The sequence below is a fragment of the Mustela putorius genome, unplaced genomic scaffold (genome assembly GCF_011764305.1).
Source record: "Mustela putorius furo isolate JIRA1106 unplaced genomic scaffold, ASM1176430v1.1 tig00003988_pilon_pilon_pilon, whole genome shotgun sequence".
In the NCBI taxonomy this organism is placed as follows: domain Eukaryota; kingdom Metazoa; phylum Chordata; class Mammalia; order Carnivora; family Mustelidae; genus Mustela; species Mustela putorius.
The window spans coordinates 16,303,976-16,323,601 of record NW_025422127.1 but is presented as its reverse complement, the minus strand read 5'-3'; the positions used below and the strand labels follow the sequence as shown (position 1 = coordinate 16,323,601).

The following is a 19,626-nucleotide window of genomic DNA, read 5'->3' as shown; positions in this document are numbered from 1 at the left end:
AACACAGCTTAATTGAGTAATCAAGCCAACATTTCTGCCTGCAGGCTATATGGGGAGAACATTCATTTGCTGCCTGATTTTGGCGTGGTTCTCTAAAGGACAGGACACAAGATTATTTTATTTTCTTTTTAGCTAGGTTCAAGCAGGCAATACTGAGCATAGCCAAGTGGATTAAAAGAACCCTCTCCCCCTTGGCACTTTGGCAGCATGAATATTTCATGAGATTATCACAACACTATGTTCTGAAAGGGTGGTTTCCTCCAGGGATCTCAAAGGCCACATCTCTAAGGACAAGTCTAGCTCACGCCTCCATCTTAGAGCTAGAAACCAAGTCAGCCTCCAAGGCCTTCCAGTTGTTCATGTATACAATCATCAAGGCAGCCAACAAGCACTTTAGGGATGATGGGAATGACAGAGGCAGGTCCTAGATGAACTCCTTTCCATGGGTTGAATTTAAACCCCTGGTCCTTATTTAAATGTCTCCTGGGAAGAGGGACAAGGGTCCTATGAGACCAATCCCAACAAGGAAGCATGGAGAAGCTTTTGTTCTTTCAACTCAGGTGGCATCCGTGGCAGTCTGTCCCCTGGCCAGCTGCTACCCACATGTGCCATGGTCTCTACCCTGCAGTTACTGTGTGTCCCTGGCCTGGCCAACTGCAAAGCTGCCAACAATTCGCCAAGGGGAGTCCTACAGCACAGCCTCGCCTCTCATCCCCCTGCTCTTTCTTGGGAGCTACAATGAGCCTAGAGTGGGACAGAAAGGGAGCACGCAAATAAAAACAGCTCAGAGCTATATCCGTCAGCAGACGGCATAGTGATCTGAATTTTGTCAGAGCTCCTCTTGGACGGGTATGAACTTTTACTCTATGGTCTGAGCAATTTATTTTTAAATCTTCCCAGTGATAGATATCCCCACCCCATCCCCACTCTGCTTCCACCTCTAACATCTCAGGGATGATCTCAAGGCCAGTACAAAGGCAGGATTGGAGAGAAGTAGAATAGGAAGAGGGTGAAAGGTTGAGCAAGCAAAATTTTTCCAGAAACACTAAGCAGTACCCTCTTACGGGGTTTAACACCTACCAAGTGTGGTCACAAGAAAGCAGGCAGAAAAAGAGCCTGAAGATCTTGTTCTTTGTCACATCCCTGCCTGAGCAACTGACTCTAGGAGCCTCTATTTTCTCAACTGGAAACAGAGTTTGTCCTAAGGTTCCTTAAAATGCTCTGATCCTAGAAAGTAAATTCTCAAAGAGACATTACATTTATTCGATGTCTGTTTGACAAGCACTTCAAAGTTCATGAATCTAGAACCACCCCCTCCCCACCCTCTCTCTCTCTGTCTCTCTCACACGCGCGTGGTGCCAGAAGACGTTTTTAAGTGAATGTGTTACGGAGAGCAATGGTTTGGTGGGGCTTTTGGAAGGGGAGGAACTGAAGAGTTCTGGTTTCTTGCCAGTCAACCCACCCTTTCCTCATCCTCTGCTCCAAGCCAGATTTACTATTCCTTCCATTCCCTTGGTCTCTGGGAAAGTTAGGGTCTATTTTCAATCTCTCTTTGACTCCTGAGCTCCAAGCCCAAGCGGTTCTCCTTATGTCCCTTAGATCACCACTTAAATTTAATTCAGCTCCACAAGTAATAACCATGTTCCCCAAATTCCCACCCTCTCCCCAGACACCCTCCCCCCAGTCATCTGAGTCTCTTTCTGCATCCTTCTCCCGCCAGCCTGGCTCCCTGAAGCTCCCAGCCATTTCACAGCTCTGTTTAAGAGGCCCTCCTGGGCTTTCACCCACACGGCACACAGGCTAAAGGCTCTCAGGGGTCCCAAGGCTCCTGGGAACCTGAGACTCCACTCCAGTTCCCTTCTTGCTGCCTCCAAGGGCTCCTAAACCATAGACGGAAAGAAGCAAGTGTCGCTGCAGCATTTCAGGCAGGCATCTCCATTGGGTCAGTGCCACAATGAATGCACGAGCACCCATCTGGCAATTAAGACACACAGAAGACCTCTCCCATGGTACCTGCCCTTTACGTTCCAACAATCACGTTCATTGCTTCAGCCCTCCATTTTGCTTTTCCTGCCAGGGGTTCAGTGAAAGCCTATGGACCGGCTTTGAAACAGCACTGAAAATCATCCCATTTTCCCAGAGGGATCCTGTCACTTTTACTTGTTTTATACAGTATCCAACCCTGAGGTACATGTAAACAGGTGTTTACTAAATTATTTTAATAATGACAGCCATGGTTTGGAGTGTTGTTTCATTATCAGAATGTTTAGCACTCATGTTGCTAAATATTTAGCCCCTGATATTTTGCAAAACAATTCCCCGGGCCTTTTTTTTTTTTTTTTTCATCAGTCTTCTGTTCTCCTCTCGTGCCCAACGTTCACTGAGGCAACAGTGAGGACGGGATCTCAAAACAGACTAAATCAGTGTGATTATTTTTGCTGGTTTGTCTTGTCGTTAAGTCTTCAGGTGTTTCCCCAAACAATCTATCCACTTTCTTTAGTCTGTGTTGGAAAATAAAACCGTCTCCTGCTTTTGAATGCTGAGCAAGGGTTTCAGAGTCTGGCAAGGGGGCAGAGGGATGACACAGGCTGACCTGTCCCGACCACCTCACAAACGGCTGCCTCACTGGGCAGCGGGAATTACTGAAAAGGAAGAAGACCCTATGGGGCACTGAGTCACCCCTTCTTAACATGGTGGCAAGGGCTCCTCAAACCTCAGAGAGTTTGCCACAACAACTAAGAAAGCCAAGTGAAGTAAGGGCTGGAAACACCAGGAGCTAGAAAACATCACTGAAAATTAGAACGAATCTCAGTTACTGCCTAACCTGGGTCTCCGGAGCTTTTCTGCCATTACCCAGCAGGAGCCCAGCCAGACTCATAAACAGAAATCAGCTGTGAAGTGTACCCAGTTGTTTTTGTGTTTTTTTCCCTAATAAAGTTAGAAAAATGTCTTCTTGCCTTTGAGCCGGCAAGCTTTGTAACCCTATAGGTTAGGGTTTTCAAATCCCAAATTTCTGGTCACCTCATGCTCCACTGGGCTTGGGAAGTAATAGCCCCTCTGGTGACTAAACCGTCTATGGTAAATCAGGGAGAAAATTAATATATGGCCATAGCAAGTTGGGATAATCGCCCAAAAGGCTCCCTCAAGACTCAGTAGAATGCTGTCTGTGCAAGAGGTAAACAGGAGTCTGACAGGTAAGAGTGTGTAAGAGTGGGAGAAATCCAAAGTGGGTTTGCATTGCCCGAGGGTGGCAAGGTCACTGAGGGACTCAAGTCACCTGGTTGCGGCGGGGGGGGGGGGGGGGGCGCTCTGGTGTATGTGGTAGCATGGAAACACACACTGGTCTTTGGGGTTCTCTGCACTGGAACAGGGATGAGCGTAATCAAAGCGTCACAGCACACGAAATTCTCTACAAACCCTCCCAGTAACTTTCCCCACCAAACCCAATGGGAATGCCCCTTTCCTGACTCCTAAGCCCTGGAGCGCCACCTACTGGGAGAGGCAGAAAGCACATCCACCTTGGGTCTTCCTGCATCTGCACTCATTCCTTCATGGGGACATGCACTCACCCGTCATGTATTATGGGTTTGGAATGAGCGGGGACCGGTGCTAGGAGTGAGGACACAAAAATCAGCAGGGCCTCGAAATCCCCATTCAGCGTACTTCGGTATAAGTCCAAGGTCTTATATACATAGAAGAACCCACCTAGGGCTTTTTTAAGTCAAAGAAAAAATTGCAGGAAGAGTTCAAGTCATCACCAAGACTTGATGACTTGGTGATGGGGCTAAGGGTTCACCACTTCATTTGCAAAGTACTATATCTAGAACATCTACCTGTAGATGTTTACCTCACTTCACATGAGGTAAAATGTCCAAACAGTCTCAGGGGACTTTATTCCTCTCCACAACTTGCTGGGTCCCCAAACTGCATTAATCTTTTGTGTAATCTAAAATATATTTTCTTTATGCTGTGTGTGTGTGTGTGTGTGTGTATGTACACGCACACGTGTACCCACTTCAATACTTTTACTGTGTGTTTGATGGAAATAATGACTAATTGGTTCTTGTGATATAGTCTATTATGTATTATCCTGCTACACTGGAAAGTATCAGAGCAATACTAGCATGATATTCAGAGCCTCAATAGCCCTTTTACTCCGGTTTCCTCCATGCAGTATCCAGAGAAAGAGAAGCTAATGTCATGCTTTCTATAACCTACACAAGCTGAGGGACAAGTGACATTGTTCTATGACCATTTGTAAAGAGTTAACTGTGGGGGCGCCTGGGTGGCTCAGTGGGTTGAGCCGCTGCCTTCGGCTCGGGTCATGATCTCAGGGTCCTGGGATCGAGTCCCGCATCGGGCTCTCTGCTCAGCAGGGAGCCTGCTTCCCTCTCTCTCTCTGCCTGCCTCTCCATCTACTTGTGATTTCTCTCTGTCAAATAAATAAATAAAATATTTTAAAAAAAAAAAGAGTTAACGGTGATCACCATTATTATTACTTTATTATGATGATTACTATCCCACTGTATTGCTAAGTAGTTAAAAGAAAAGCACAGTGTGTCTTCCACTCCCAGAACACATGTTTCTCCCCTCTGCCTTGTCTCCAGCAGATAAGGGACATTCTGATGTTTTATTTGCTAAATGGTTGACTATTAAGAAACTCATTTGCTAGCTGGAGCCTGCAATGGAAAATCAGCCCAGAAAAGTGGGAGGTTGGCGTGGGACCAGAGCAGATGGGGCACGAGAGGTGAGGCAAGGCCCACATGAGCCACTCCCAGCCTGAAACCCAGGGTCGACAGCCAGTCCTTCAGCGAATCTTCAAGATATTCCTGTGCATTCATCACTGGTCTCCATACCCCATCCTTCAACACACACACACACACACACACACACACACACCACCAAAAAGCTGGGGAGAAAGGGCCAATGCATTCAGTGCCTTCAAATCTGTCAGGAGGAGAAGAATGTAAAGCCCGCACTGGCAACTTTTTCAGTTCTCCACTCTTTGGTTCGTCACCATCACTGATCTGAGGTAATCATTTGGCTTCTCTTCTCTCTCTCTCTCTCTTTCTCTCTCCTGAAACTCGAGGCCCCATTTATGTCTCATCACCCCTTCCGTTATTAAACCACAGCAACCCCTTCCTCGTAAATATTCGTGCTTTTCCAGGTCAGCCTTCCCTACCTCCATCACCCTCCTTCTCTCCTCCTGCAAAAAACCAGTACCGGCCACCAAGGAAAGGGGGATGGGGAATGGAGGGGAGACAGGAATCCTGTGCTTTTTCACCTGAAAACTGCATCCAGGAATGGAGGCAAAATTGCTCCCGTGAATTATATAATCACTGCAGCTTCAAGGGAGAGAACTGGAATTCAGGTTGCCATAGTGTTTGTTGGCTTGTTGCTGGAAAAGCAGAGCTCCTGGCCACGGCTCTCTGGCTCCTATCCCTCCATCTTTCTCACAAACCTCTCCAGGGTCACTGCTCCTACTTTTAACGTGTGATCCCTGCATATGTGTGAGGTGGGGGGAGGGGATGCAGGGGGACAAAGGGGCAAAAGAAAGGAAAGGCACTAAGAGGGGGTTTCTCCTGCACTAAGAGGGGGACCTGGTAAACTAGTGAAGATTATCGTTAGGTGAATAACAATGCTTACCACAGTATACTGCCATTGTTAGTGACAGTAAGGACAATACTACTGAGCTCTCCTCAAGGCTGCTCATGCTGAGTTGAGAACCTGGAAGGGAGATATCCATCCCCACTCTTCACAAATATCACCCTTTCCTTTGTGTTTCTCACCCTCAAGCTCCTAATGCATCCACTGCTCCATCTGCTAGGAAGGGGACAGAGGACAGGTGACAGATGGGGTCATGGCACAGAGAAATCCAGGGACAGAAGCTGCCCTTATGACAAAGCCCTGGCTCACCAAAGAACCCATGGCCCTTGACAAAATTATTTCTACCGGTGGGTCAAAATCCACACACTGCCACCCCAGCTGGAAAGCAGAGGGGCAGCTAGCTCCAAAATCAGTTTCAGGTTGGACAGAGACCAGGCAGGTAGCTCTAAAGGACGGGGGCTCTGTCCCCAAATGGTGGAGATGGGGGCATAAGGAGGAGGAGGCCGGAAAGAAGAGATATGGAGGCAACCCCTGCACCAGGCTGGGGTCCTCAGAGAATCACTAAAAGTACCCCAGGAAGTAACAGGACCAACAGCGACAGGTAATCAGGAGGATTCAATTGACAGGAAGAGTATAAACAGGGAGGCTTGGGAGACTGGGAGAGAAAAAGGGAAGACTACACCCAAAAGAGGCAGAGAAAGCCATGGAGACAAGACAGAGATGAAGCTGGAGGCTGCCACACTCCAGCAAGACCATCCCTCCACACTCCATCATAACCTGAGCTGCTGAGCAATGCCAAAACATAATAACTTGTTAATGGGGGGGGGAGGTAGAGAAAGTTTCCAAGAAGTGGGGAGTTACCTGAAAGCCTTTCCCCCTCACTGGGGGGAGCTGGTGACACTTGATGCCAAGGATGGAGATGCTGGGAAAACACTGGGCAATAGTGTGGAGCCGCGTGAGCTCGGCACACCCTTTCATTATTTCCTTAAAACATGAAAAAGCAAAGCCCACACACCGCCCGAATTCTAACTGCTTACACCCTCAGGTGCTAGCCCACATGTGGGTACGAATCAGAATACACGGGGCGTGGGTGCATTTGGGGTCAATGGCAGGAGAGGTGGGTGAGTGTAGGTGAGCCGAGGGAGAGAGGGAGATGGGGAGAGGGAGATCCAGGGAAAGAGGGAGGGAGAAAGGAGAAAGGCAGCCGGGAGAGAGGAAGAGAGAGAGGGAGCGAGGGAGACGGGAAAGAGGGAGAGAGGCGCCGAGACTCACATCTGCATCCCGGGCCCCCACCCCGCCACCTGGAGCGCGCTGCGGGAGAGAAGGGGCGCCGGCAGCGAGCGGGATGCCCGGCGGCGGCCCGGGGCGCGAGGCCGACCTGGGGCGGGGTGCGCGCGCGCGCTCCCAGCCGCGCCCCGAGCAAGGAGAAGGACCCCAGCCCCCCGGGCCCCGCGGCGCTGGCGCGGGAGCCCCCATCCCCCTCTCCCTACTCCCGCCCCGCTGGCCGGGCAGTTGGGCTCTCCAGGCAAACGCGAGAAAGCGAGGCAGAGCAGACACTTGGGGAACTTTTCCCCCTCGCCTGGAAATTCATAGGAAACACATGCTCGGGAGAAGCCGGGCACGGGGAGGGGGAGGGGCGGGAATTTTCCGCTCCCGCTCCCGCCCGGGTCCCGCCGGGCTCCCGGCCGCTAGGGCGAGACCGAGGCGCCCCGCCGCCGGGCGCCCCTCGCGGCCGCAGCCCGGGGCAACTCCGCAGGGACCGGCCGGGGGGCCGCGGGGAGCGCGCGGGGGAGAGCGGGAGAGGGGTGGAGAGGGCAGGGAGACCGGGCTGGAGCCCCGGCGAGGCGGCGGGGTCCAGCCTTACCTTGATGATTTTCCTCTGGAATGTACATCCTCGTGTTCTCATTGACCATGGACCAAAAATTGTTTTAAAAGGAAAAGAAGCCACGAAGAGGAAGAAATGGCAAAACACCCCCAAGCGGGTCTGGATTAAATCCCTCCTCCGAGGTCGGCTTTCGTGCAAAATTCAAGGAAGCCGTGGATCTGCAGTATTTCTTCTTCCTTTCTGATGATTACCTGATTCCCATTATTGCATCAAACACCAAAAACTGCTCCTTTCCACTACTGCCTCCTTTTGTGAAATTGTAATGCATCCTCAGTACATCCGGGCCCCTTCCAAGAATTTAGCACCGCACCTCTGGCAGCTACACCATTTGAAAAAAATCAATCGAGAGAGGCAGAGCAAGAAGAGGCGGAAAGGAGGGGAGTGGGGGAGCGGCGGACCCCCGGACAGGGGAGAGGGGTCCGCCCGGGCCAGCAGGGGGCTGAAACGTCTCCGCCCGCTCGTGCCGAGTCCTCCCCGAGGCCCCCCGTCGGCTTTTCTCTGTCAAAAAGATCCAGCAACTCCTGAGGGCGAGCAGGCAGGAAGAGGCGCCGCCGCCGCCGCTCCGGGCCGCGCCGCGCCGAGCGCCGTTCTGGCAGGGAGCTGTTTCTGCAGAGGCAGGGAGAGGGAGACACCGGGCGCGCGAGAGAGCGCCGCGCTCACTGCCGCCCAGCCCAGCCCCGCCGCGCCGCGCCCGCGCCCTCCCCTGCCCGCGCCCGCCCGCCCGGCGCGCTGGAAGCAGACGCGCTGAACGCTTCCAGATGTGGCGGCGGCGGCGGCGGCGCGCGGGGAGACGGGCGCACGGCGCAGGGCGCACGGCGCGGACTTGAGCCCGAAGTTGAGCACCCGCTCGGGCCCTCGGCCGCGCCGCGCGAGCCAGCCTGCTACCCACATGACGTCAAGGGGAGCCAGGCGAGGCGGCCGGCGGGCAGAGGGGCGGGGGTGTGGGGCCGCGCGGGGCGCCCCGGGGGGAGGGACGAGGGGCGCGGGCGGGCCGGGGTGCGGACACACCCCCTCGCGCCCGGCCGCGGGCACCGCGCCACCGCGCCCCCCACCCACCGCCCCACACACACACACACACACAGACCCTGCCCGCTCCCGGCCCCCGGCCCTCGTTATCCTCGGCGGCACCCGTGCGTCCCTGCGCGGCCGACCAGGACGGGAAGGCCTCTGTGAGCGGAATTCCAAGAGGGGGGAATACAATCTGCCCAACTACCAGAGTCTCTTTGCAGATCGGGCCACCGAACAAAACAGCAAAATGAGCCGTGATTCCGTGATTCTGTTTCATCAATTATAATCAGAGCGGTTGTAGAAGTGACATGGAGACGCGAGGATGGGAAGAGGGGAGGGGAGAGAGAGAGGAAGGGCTGGAGAGGCGGGGCCTCGTAGGCTAGGCGGTGGTGCCCAGATGTCTGGAACAGATTAATAGACCCAGGTTTTCTAATTCCTTGGAGGCAGCCGAGCACGTGCGCTACTAGGATATCCTTACCTACTTCTCTTAATTATTTCTGCCACTCCCGAAGGAATCTATTGAGCGCCTCTCCTTCCCAGAGAAGCAAACATTTCTCTCCACCACTCGGCAACCACAGCAAGTTCCAGGGCACCCCCTACAGGCCCGGGCGGCTCTAGAGTGGGCCTTCGTCAGCCCTAGCCCTGGAGCCTACAGGTCCCTCGGGGAAGACCTGTACCTTCCTGTCCTCAGACCGCCTCGCCTCCCATTCACTCTCCTTCGTTGGGGATCCCATCTTCCCCGTGCCCTCAAGCAACTACCTATATCAAATTTGAATCTCCTGCAGAGACCTCTCTTCCTGAGTGCCAGGCCACACGGCCAACCTCAGTATCCACTTGGGAGTCTGATAGACATCTCAAACCTGACATACTCAAGCACTGAATTCCTTATATTCTGTGCAAAACCTGCTCCTCCCACAGCCTTCCCCATCTTGGTTGATGAGGCCAAACACCTGGAGTCATTTTTTACATCCCTTTCGTTCTACCTTCAGATAGGTAGAGAATGTGACCAGGTCTCAGTTTCTCTCCTGCTGCCCCCCCACCCCCCCCCACCCCGGGTCTGAGCCAACACCATCCTTCACCTGAGTTTCTGCTGTAGCTGATCTCCCCTCCTCTCCCCTTTGGAATATTCCTGATACAGTAGTCAAATCACTGCCCTCCTCTGTTCAAAACCCCCCAGTGGTTCCTATTGCACTTAGTGAAAGCCAAGTTCCTTTGAGTAGCCTGCAGGACCCCTATAAACAACAGTGTACACCTTTCAGCTCCTACTGCTCTCCATACTGGCCTCCTTGGTATTCACCAAGCACTGCAGGAATGATCTCTCGTACCTCCTACCACCCCCGTGTCTTCTCTCTCTGTGTCTCTCTGTGCCTCTCTCTCTCTCTCTGTCTCTCTCTCTCTCACACACACACACCCTGAGCCCTTTGCTCCAGCTGCCCCACTGAGGAACACTCTTTCCGCAGATGTCCTCTTGGTGAACTCCCTTATTTCCTTCCAGACTTTGGGCAAATGTCACTTTCTCAATGAGGCTCATCCTAACCACCATATTTAGTATTGCAACCAGCCGAACACCGCCTCCCCACGGCCAATATCCCCTTTTCTCTGCTTTTTCCATGGTATTTAATCCCTGTCTAACAAATTGTGTAGCCTACTTTTTCATTAATTGTATTGTTCATTGTCTGTATGCCCCCACTAAAATGTGAAACCCATGAGGACAGGAATTTTTGTATATTCTGTTCACTGTTGTATCTCAAGTGCATAGAACAATGTCTGGCAGACAGCAGTTACTTAATAAATAGGGACCGAATGAATGAATGAGCAGCCGAGATGGTCTAGCAGTGCTACTATTCACTGTACCAAAATGCCTCCCTCTGTCACCGGCTTGATAACAGAAACCTCACCACTCCAGCTTCCATCCTCTGGCCAAAGTTTTTGGTCCCAGGTGAAAATGCCAATGTCACTGGGAAAGGCATTAAGCTTTATCAGTGATCTTCATCCTACAGTGAATAGTCTGGATTATACAAGTGCCTACCTTTAGAAAAGCAGTCTCGATTTAGAAACAGTTAGATTTTGTTGGTTACAAGAGAAATCTGACTTCTTTACCATTCTGGTGTTTTCATACTCAATTTTCAATCTAATACAGAAGATTATAAATGACACAAAGCCAAATATCTCCTCGGTTTAGCTTTCAGATGCATTATAGTCCTGTGTTTCAGACACCTACGTACCTGGTTATTTGTTTAATATTGAAATTGGTTTGCATATACACACTGTATATGCAATACACACTATACACAGTGTGTCTACACACTATACACTATACACACTATACACAGTGTGTAATAATACTATACACACTGTATTACAGAAATACTAATAGCTAACACCATTGAGCGATGTGTACTATAGTATGCTTCACAGGCCTTACTCATGCCATCCTCACTGCAGCCCCATAAAGTAGCTGTTATTATTAGCATCCCCATTTTATAAATATGGACATTGAGACTAAAAGACTTAAGTTTTATGTCCAGGGTCATCCAGCAGGAAAACTGTGGAGCCTGGGTTTAGTCCAGGAGTGTCTGACTCCAAAAACACTATCTCCTGGAAGGGATGTTTGTGGGTGATCTGGGGTGGGTAGAAGGATGAAGAGTTTAAAATGACAGTAAAATGACTGCAAAATGTGCTTCAGGGAATTCAGATAACAGAACAAAGTGTATGGATGTTACGGGGGGCACATGCTGGATTTAGCCAGGCTTTTCTAAAGGTAGACACTGTATAAATCTAGCAAGTAAATATTACCTTCATGCTTCTTTAGTTTCATTTTTCACTTCTCTTTTCAGCTGTGAAATGTGTTCTTTCCTTTCCAGAAAAAGATATTTCCTAAATATTTGGTCTTGCATTGTACACCCATATCTCGGCTTCTAACTTTGGAACACAGCCCTTGGTGATCTCTTTCGAGGTAACAAATTCTCAACATGACAAACAGAAACCATTCTGAATTCTGATTTGGGGATTTGGGAGGCGGTGGGAGGAGCCGATGAAGTCTTTCTTTCTCTTTGATTGCATGATCTGATTCTCCAGCAAAAGGTGCTCTCCTCTGCAAGAGTTCTTTATTTGTGCCACCCAGTCTATGCGCTGATATGTTTCTACATAGTATTATATTTGTATATGAATGTGCCTTGCTCTAACCCCCACTACCTTTTAAATGTCTTAAGGAAGAGAACTGTGTACGTTTTTCTTTGGTATAGCATAATGTGTTGTACATACGGACACTCAATGCACATTGAGTGCATTGATTTACTCTGGAAAAGATTTTCTAATGCAACCACAAATATTTCCTTTGGAAGGAATTCAGAATGCACTAAATTTGTTAATTGTGGTGTTTGTGTAAAAGTAAAAAAGCTTGGAAACAATCTAAATATCCATTTTAAATTTGGTTAAATAGTATCTTTGAGAGGTTATCCACATATAAAGTCATGTTCTTCAGAACAACCCTATGAGGGCAGTCCTTTTGGCCCCCTTTTACAGGTGAGGAAACCAAGAGCACAGAGGCCCAACTCTCTTGCCCATTTTCAGAGCTAGTAAAGGTTGGAAGACTGGGGATTTGAACTCCAGCAGTCTGTCTTCTGAGTCTATGCTATTAACCACTTTAGAGATAAACTAGATACATTCATGCCATGGAATCCTTACATACATGTGAATAATATTAAGGTATAATGCTAGTGACTTGAGAAAAGACTATTTACACTAAAAGAAAAACAGGTTACAAAATATTGTGGATGCTATGATTCCCTTTTTCTTTTAAAAACAGGTCTATATTTGAACTAAGAAAAAGACAACATAGAGTTCACACCAAAATGTTCACAAAAGCTGTCTTTGGGAGACAGGATCACAGGTAGATTTCTCTTGTTTTCTGTCTGACCCAAGACTTCAAAAACCAGGTTGCCAGGGAAGAGGGGAGTCAGAAGGCTCTCCTTCAATGTGCCTTCCAAAGTTATCCTCTTTCCCTCGACAGGGCCGAGTAGTGGAACCACGACTATAAGCATGGTGGCTTTATATTGGCCCAACTTGACCAAGCTGAAACTATTTCACAGAATTACCTTCCCTGTGTGGTTCCAGGTCAGGATTGCCCACAACAGATATTTGTGGAGCATTTAGAAGGTAGAAGTGAAACAGCAGCTCTTGTGCAGTCAAAGTCGGCACATGGCTATGATGGCTGCTTCAAACTTGCAACACCTAGTGACCCATCTGGGCAATTTCCCCTGTTAGTGTGGGCCCACAGCTTCTCCAGATCCTGCTAGATCCTCCCCTTTTCAGCTATTCTGAGCCAGAGCAAAGCTATGTCTGGGCCTGCAGTTAAGGATACCAGCTTTTGGTTTCAAAGTCAAGGTTGGAAGTGGTGAAAGAAAAATAAAAATAAAAATTGCAGTTGTTTTTAGGGGTTTTATCTTGGCCTCACTCTCTCCCACCTCACATCTAGCTTTTCTTCCAGACTCTGGTCCTGCTGATCTATAGCGACTTCAGACCTGTCACTGGGTAAGGTCTCAGCCCAAAAACCAATCCCTTGCCTCCTGTCACTCATGGTGGTACTTCTTCCTCAGTCAAACCTAACTCATGCATCTTGGCATGTCCCACATCACTTGTCTGGATGTTTCCATGGGCAAATAATAGATAGTACCTGGCACATAGGTGCCCTTGACATATATTATTGAGTTCATACTAATTACCATCATTTAATAAAACTTAGTGAGTGTCAGGTACTATGGCAGGTACTTCAACCACAGTTAAGTACTTGGTCTTTGGAGACGTATAAGCTGTGGGAATGTGGACACCTGGTTTACCTCCTAATGCTCAGTTTTTACAAAATGGAACTAACAATGGTACCTACCTCTCTAGGGCGCTTGGGAGAATTAAAAATCCAGGTAAGGTGTATGCAATGTGCTCATTTCATGTTTTCCGTTATCATCCTCTATCCCCATAAGAAAGACTTGCCAGGTGTTCAATATGTGACTTTACCACAGCCCTGCCAAAGAGACTTAACCACCCTCATTTAAAAATATAAAACAATAGCTAAGAGATTAACTTTCTTCCCCAAGATTGCTTGGTCATTAAATGGCAAAACTGAGATTTGAACCCACGTCTATGTAAATCGAGAGGCTATGAACAGTCCACTCTACTACACAATACAATTCAGGTACTGGAACTAAAATGGTGGTGAGCACAAGGCTTCAGGAAAACTCACCCCGCTCACAATTCAGAGAACAGAGTTGAAGAGGGTATAGAGTGACCCTTTCCTTCCTTCTGAGACACCTGTAACAACCCTGCTGTCTTCCCAACCCATGTCAGTATTGAAGAAACTCTTCTGGGAGAGTTCTTCCTTATATCACATTGAAATCTCTCCTCCTCACCTATTTGTCTAGAAACCACAGGACAAAACAGATCCTTGCTAACCCAATGTGGTGTCTTTATATATTGCATTTAAGGAGAGCTCCCTAGCAACTCTGCCCAAAATTTCAATCCCAAGGTGAGGCCAGACTATATGGAGTATGGGGGAAATTCTAACCTCATCCTACAGCAGCCTCATGTAGCAGGGAAAACATTGTGGAAACATACTCATCCTTGAGACTTTCAAAAAAACCCAAAGGCAGAAAGCAGCAAGATGGTTGATGGCCTGACCCTGAGGACTAGCTATCCTTGGCAGAGAGCTTATACACCACACGTGAGTTCAAATTATGGCACTTTCTTTCTACCTCAGCAAGTCACAACAACAGACGGTTCCCCTGTTTGCCCCATCTGCAAAATGGGGTCCAGTGCCCTCCTCTCTCATGACTCTTTGATATAAAAAGCCAATACCAAAAGAACAGCTAATTCATGAGGGGAGGAGCAAGATGGCAAGAGAAGTAGGAGACCTAAATATCATGGAGTCCCAGGAGATCACCCAAATAGTTATCAAACCATTCTGAGCACCTACAAACTCAACAGGATATCAAAGAGAAGAAGAGCTGCAATTCTAAGAACAGAAAATCAACCACCTTCTGGAAGGTAGAATGTACGGAGAAGTGAATCTGAGGCGATACACGGGAAGAGAGACTGCGGGGGTGGGGGACGATTCCCAGCAAGTGGTAGAGCAGAGGAACATCGGAACTTTTAGAAGTTGGCTCCACTGAGGGACGTTGCTCCAGAGCCTAAGCAGTGGTGGAGCTCTCGCAGGGACAGTGTTGTCTCAGGACCCGCGGGGTCACAGGAAGACTGGGGGTGCCTGAGTGTGGCAGAGCTCCCAGATATCAGAGTGGGAAAACCAGGTTTCCAGGGGAAACCTTGTCTCTGCTGCAAAGACAGAGACAAGGAAGTGGCTCTCAGTTCACGGTTACCTTAAACCATGATCCAAGGCACAGTCAGACCACTGCTCTCCAAGCAGGGACCCCATAAGTGGCAGATCTGGGGAGACCCCCTCCTTCCTCCTCTGGGAGGAGTGGCACAAGAGTGTACTGCAAGAATCAGCTAGGTTTGGAAACTCCAAATGGGATCATGCGCCAGAGATAGAAACGCTCAGTCACAGGCTGGGTGAGTGATCAGAGTGCGACTGGAGACCAGGGGAGACAGGGGTTGGGGGAGTTGGGAGTGAGGATTGACTAATTTTCTCTGAGGGCACACTAAGGAGTGGGGCCCTGAGCTCTCAGCTCCCCTGGGCTGGAGAATGGGAGGCCACCATTTTCATTCCCATCCTCCAAAGCTGTATAAAAAGCATTCAGGAAACAAAAGCTCCTGAGAATGAACCCAAGCAGATTGCTTAACCTGGCCCCTGGCAAGGGCAGTGCAATTTCACCTCAGGCAAAAACATCTGAGAATCACTACAAGTGTCCCTCCCTGAGAAGATCAGCAAGAACATCCAGCCTAGACCAAGTTCACTGATCAACAAGAACTGTGGATCTCCAAAGCTAAGGGAAAGCAATTCACAGAATTCTTGGTGTTTTTCCCATGATCCTTTACTCTTACAAAGTTAAATTTTTTTTCATTTTATTTTTTCCTATTCTATTTTTTAAAATTTTTTCTCTTTCTTATTTTAACATTTTTAACTACTCTATCTTATCAATACTTTAAAAAAAATCTTTATTAATTTTCATTGTTATAGTCATAATCTATCCTTTCATTGTATTTAACTTATTTTTTGTATACATGTAAGTTTTTCTTTCTTTCAAATTTTGGGACACAATTTCTTCTAATAGATCAAAATATACCCTAAATCTAGGGCATGACTTTCTTCTAGTCTACAGCCTGATCACATTCTTTCCTCCTTTTTTTTTCTTTCTCAACCAACCTCTTAACTTATCAATTCCTTTTTAAGAATCCTTTTTAATTTTCATCTTTACAGTCATATTTCATCCCTTCATCGTGTTTGCTATTATTTTTATATATACATAAGTTTTTCTTTCTTTAAAGTTTTTGGAGGTAGTTTCTTCAAACAGACCAAAATACACCCAAAATCAAGTGTGTGGCTCTGTTCTATTCACCAATCTAATATATAAAAATATATATATATGTGTGTGTGTATGTATATATATATATAAAATATATATAAATGTATATATTTTATACATTTTATAAAATATATATAAATGTATATATTTTATAATATATACATAAATGTATATATTTTGTACATTTTATAAAATATATATAAATGTATATATTATATATACATATACATACACACACACACATATATATATATATATATATTGGGTGTATTTTGGTCTGTTTGAAGAAACTACCTCCAAAAACTTTAAAGAAAGAAAAACTTATATATATATTTTATATATATATACTTTTTTTCCTCCTTTTTTCTCCTCCTGGTTCCTGGTTTCAGGTCCTTTCTGATTTAGTTAGTGTATATTTTTGGGGGGTCGTTGCTACACTTTTAGTATGTTGTTCTCTCATTCATCTATTCTTATCTGGATAAAATGTCAAGGTGGAAAAGCTCACCTCAAATAAAAAGAACAAGAAGCAGTACTGGTGGCTAGGGACCTAATCAATATGGACATCAGTAATATGTCAGAACTAAAGTTCAGAATGACGATTATCAAGGTGCTAGCTGGGCTCAAAAAAAAAGCATGAAAGATACTAGAGAATCCCTTTCTGGAGAAATAAAAACCCTTTCTGAACAAATAAAAGAACTAAAATCTAACCAACTTGAAATCAAAAAAGCTACTAATGAGGTGCAATCAAAAATGGAGGCTCTTAGTGCTAGGATAAATGAGACAGAAGAGAAAATTAGTGATATAGAAGACCAAATGATGGAGAATAAAGAAGCTGAGAAAAAGAGAGACAAACAACTACTGGACCATGAGGGGCAAATTTGAGAGATAAGTGTTACTATAAGATGAAACAATAGTAGGATAATTAGGATCCCAGAAGAAGAAAAAGAGAGAGGGACAGAAGGTATATTGGAGCAAATTATGGCAGAGAATTTCCTTAATTTGGCAAAGGGAACAAGCATCAAAATCCAGGAGGCACAGAGAACCGCCCCCCCCCAAAATCAAAAAACATAGGTCCACACCCCGGCATCTAAAAATAAAACTTACAAGTCTCAGAGACAAAGAGAAAATCCTGAAAGCAGCTTGGTACAAGAGGGCAGTAACCTACAATGGTAGAAATATTAGATTGGCAGTAGACCTATCCACAGAGATCTGGCAGGCCAAAAAGGACTGGCATGATAAATTGAAAGCACTAAATGAGAAAAATATGCAGACGAGAATACTATATCCAGCTAGGCTGTCATTGAAAATAGAAGGAGACATAAAAAGCTTCCAGGACAAACAAAAACTAAAAGAATTTGCAAACACCAAACCAGCCCTACAGGAAATATTGAAAGGGGTCCTCTAAGCAAAGAGAGACTAAAAGTAACATAGACCAAAAAGGAACAGAGACATTACACAGTAACAGTCACCTTACAGACAATACAATGACACTAAATTCATGTCTTTCAATAGTTACCATGAATGTAAATGGGCTAAATGCCTGAATCAAAAGACTCAGGGTATTAAAAAAAAAAAAAAAAAAAAAAAAAAAAAAAAAAAAAAAAAAAAAAAAAACCTAGACCCATTGATATGCTACCTGCAAGAAACTCATTTTAGACCCAAAGACACCTCCATATTTAAAGTGAGGGGGTGGAAAACAATTTGCCATGCTAAAGGACATCAAAAGAAAGCTAGGGTGGCAATCCTTCTATCAGATAAATTAGACTTTAAACCAAAGACAATAATAAGAGATGAAGAAGGGCTCTATATCATACTCAAAGGGTCTGTCCAACTAGAAGATCTAACAGTTTTAAATATCTATGCCCCTAACATGGGAGCAGCCAATTATATGAACCAATTAATAACAAAATCAAAGAAATACATTAACAATAATATAATGGATAGGTCATTAATTGTTGATGTAAATACATCAACAATAAATACATTCACATACATGTAAATACATGTATTTACATCAACAATAATAAAATGGACATAATTTCAGACCACAATGCTTTGAAACTAGAACTCAACCACAAGAGGAAAGTTGGAAGAACTCAAATATATGGAGACTAAAGACCATCTTATTAAAGAATGAATGGGTCAAACAGGAAATTAAAGAAGAATTTTTTAAAATCATAGAAACAAATGAAAGTGAAAACACAACTATTCAAAATCTTTGGGACACAGCAAAAGTGGTCCTGAGAGGAACGTATATAGCAATACAAGCCTTTCTCAAGAAACAAGACAAGTCTCAAGTACACAGCCTAACCCTACACCAGAAGGAGCTGGAGAAAGAATATCAAAGGAAGCCTAAATCCAGCAGGAGAAGAGAAATAATAAAGATAAGAGCAGAAATCAATGAAATAGAAACCAAAAGAACAGTAGAACAAATCAGCAAAACTAGGAGCTTATTCGGGGCACCTGGGTGGCTCAGTGGTTTAAGCCACTGCCTTCGGCTCAGGTCATGATCTCAGGGTCCTGGGATTGAGTCCCGAATCAGGCTCTCTGCTCGGCAGGGAGCCTGCCTCCCTCTCTCTCTCTGCCTGCCTCTCAGTCTACTTGTGATTTCTCTCTGTCAAATAAATAAATAAAATCTTAAAAAAAAAAAATAAAAGAAATTACTCTAAAAAAAAAAAAAAACTAGGAGCTTGTTCTTTGAAAGAATTGTTAAGATTGATAAACCCCTAGCCAGAATTATCAAATTAATAAAACATGAATGAAAGAGGCGAGATCACAACCAACACCAAATAAATACAAACAATTATAAGAACATATTATGAGCAATTATATACCAGCAAATTGGACAATCTGGAAGAAATGGGTGCATTCCTAGAGACATATAAACAACCAAACTGAACCAGGAAGAAATAGAAAGCCTGAACAGATCCATAAACAGTAAGGATATTGAAGCAGTCATCAAAAATCTCCCAAAAAAACAAGAGCCCAGGGCCAGATGGCTTCCCAGGAGAATTCTACCAAACATTTAAAGAAGAATTAGTACCTATTCTCCTGAAACTTTTCCAAAAAATAGAAATGGAAGGAAAACTTACAAACTCATTTTATGAGACCAGCATTACCTTGATCCCAAAACCAAAGACCGCAACATAAAGGAGAATTACAGGCCAACATCCTTGATGAACATGGATGCAAAACTTCTCATCAAAATACTAGCCAATAGGATCCACATTACATTAAAAGGATTATTCACCATGGGATTTATTCCACGGTTCAACATCTGCAAATCAATCAATGTGATACAATACATTAACAAAAGAAAGGACAAGAACCATATGATACTCTCAACCAATGCTGAAAAAAATTTGACAAAGTACAGCATCCCTTCCTGATCAAAACTCTTCACAGGGTAGGGATAAAGGGTACATACCTCGATATCATAAAAGCCATCTATGAGAAACCCACAGCGATATCATTCTCAATGGGGAAAAACTGAGAGCTTTTCTCCTAAGGTCAGCAACATGGCAGGACTGTCCACTATCACCACTGCTATAGTACTAGAAGTCCTAGCCTCAGTAATCAGACAACAAAAAGAAATAAAATGCATCCTAATTGGCAAAGAAGAAGTCAAACTCTTACTCTTTACAGATGATC

At 45.9% G+C, this 19,626-nt stretch overlaps 1 protein-coding gene across 39 annotated transcripts in view; it reads right to left on the bottom strand.

Annotated features, from left to right (window-relative positions):
• The window catches only part of CACNA1C (calcium voltage-gated channel subunit alpha1 C), a 735,043-nt gene that overhangs the window by 632,641 nt on the left and 82,776 nt on the right, over positions 1-19,626 (bottom strand). For 6 of the 39 annotated variants that reach the window (XM_045071787.1, XM_045071783.1, XM_045071781.1 and 3 more), the window contains exon 1: positions 7,472-8,134. The exons of 26 other annotated variants lie outside the window; for them this stretch is intronic. In XM_045071787.1, coding sequence (XP_044927722.1) covers positions 7,472-7,520 — 49 coding nt within the window. In that variant the 5' untranslated portion in view covers positions 7,521-8,134. Of the gene's footprint in view, positions 1-7,471; positions 8,136-19,626 lie in introns of those variants that run through there. 7 more of the 39 variants (XM_045071785.1, XM_045071782.1, XM_045071789.1 and 4 more) reach the window with 2 other exon arrangements.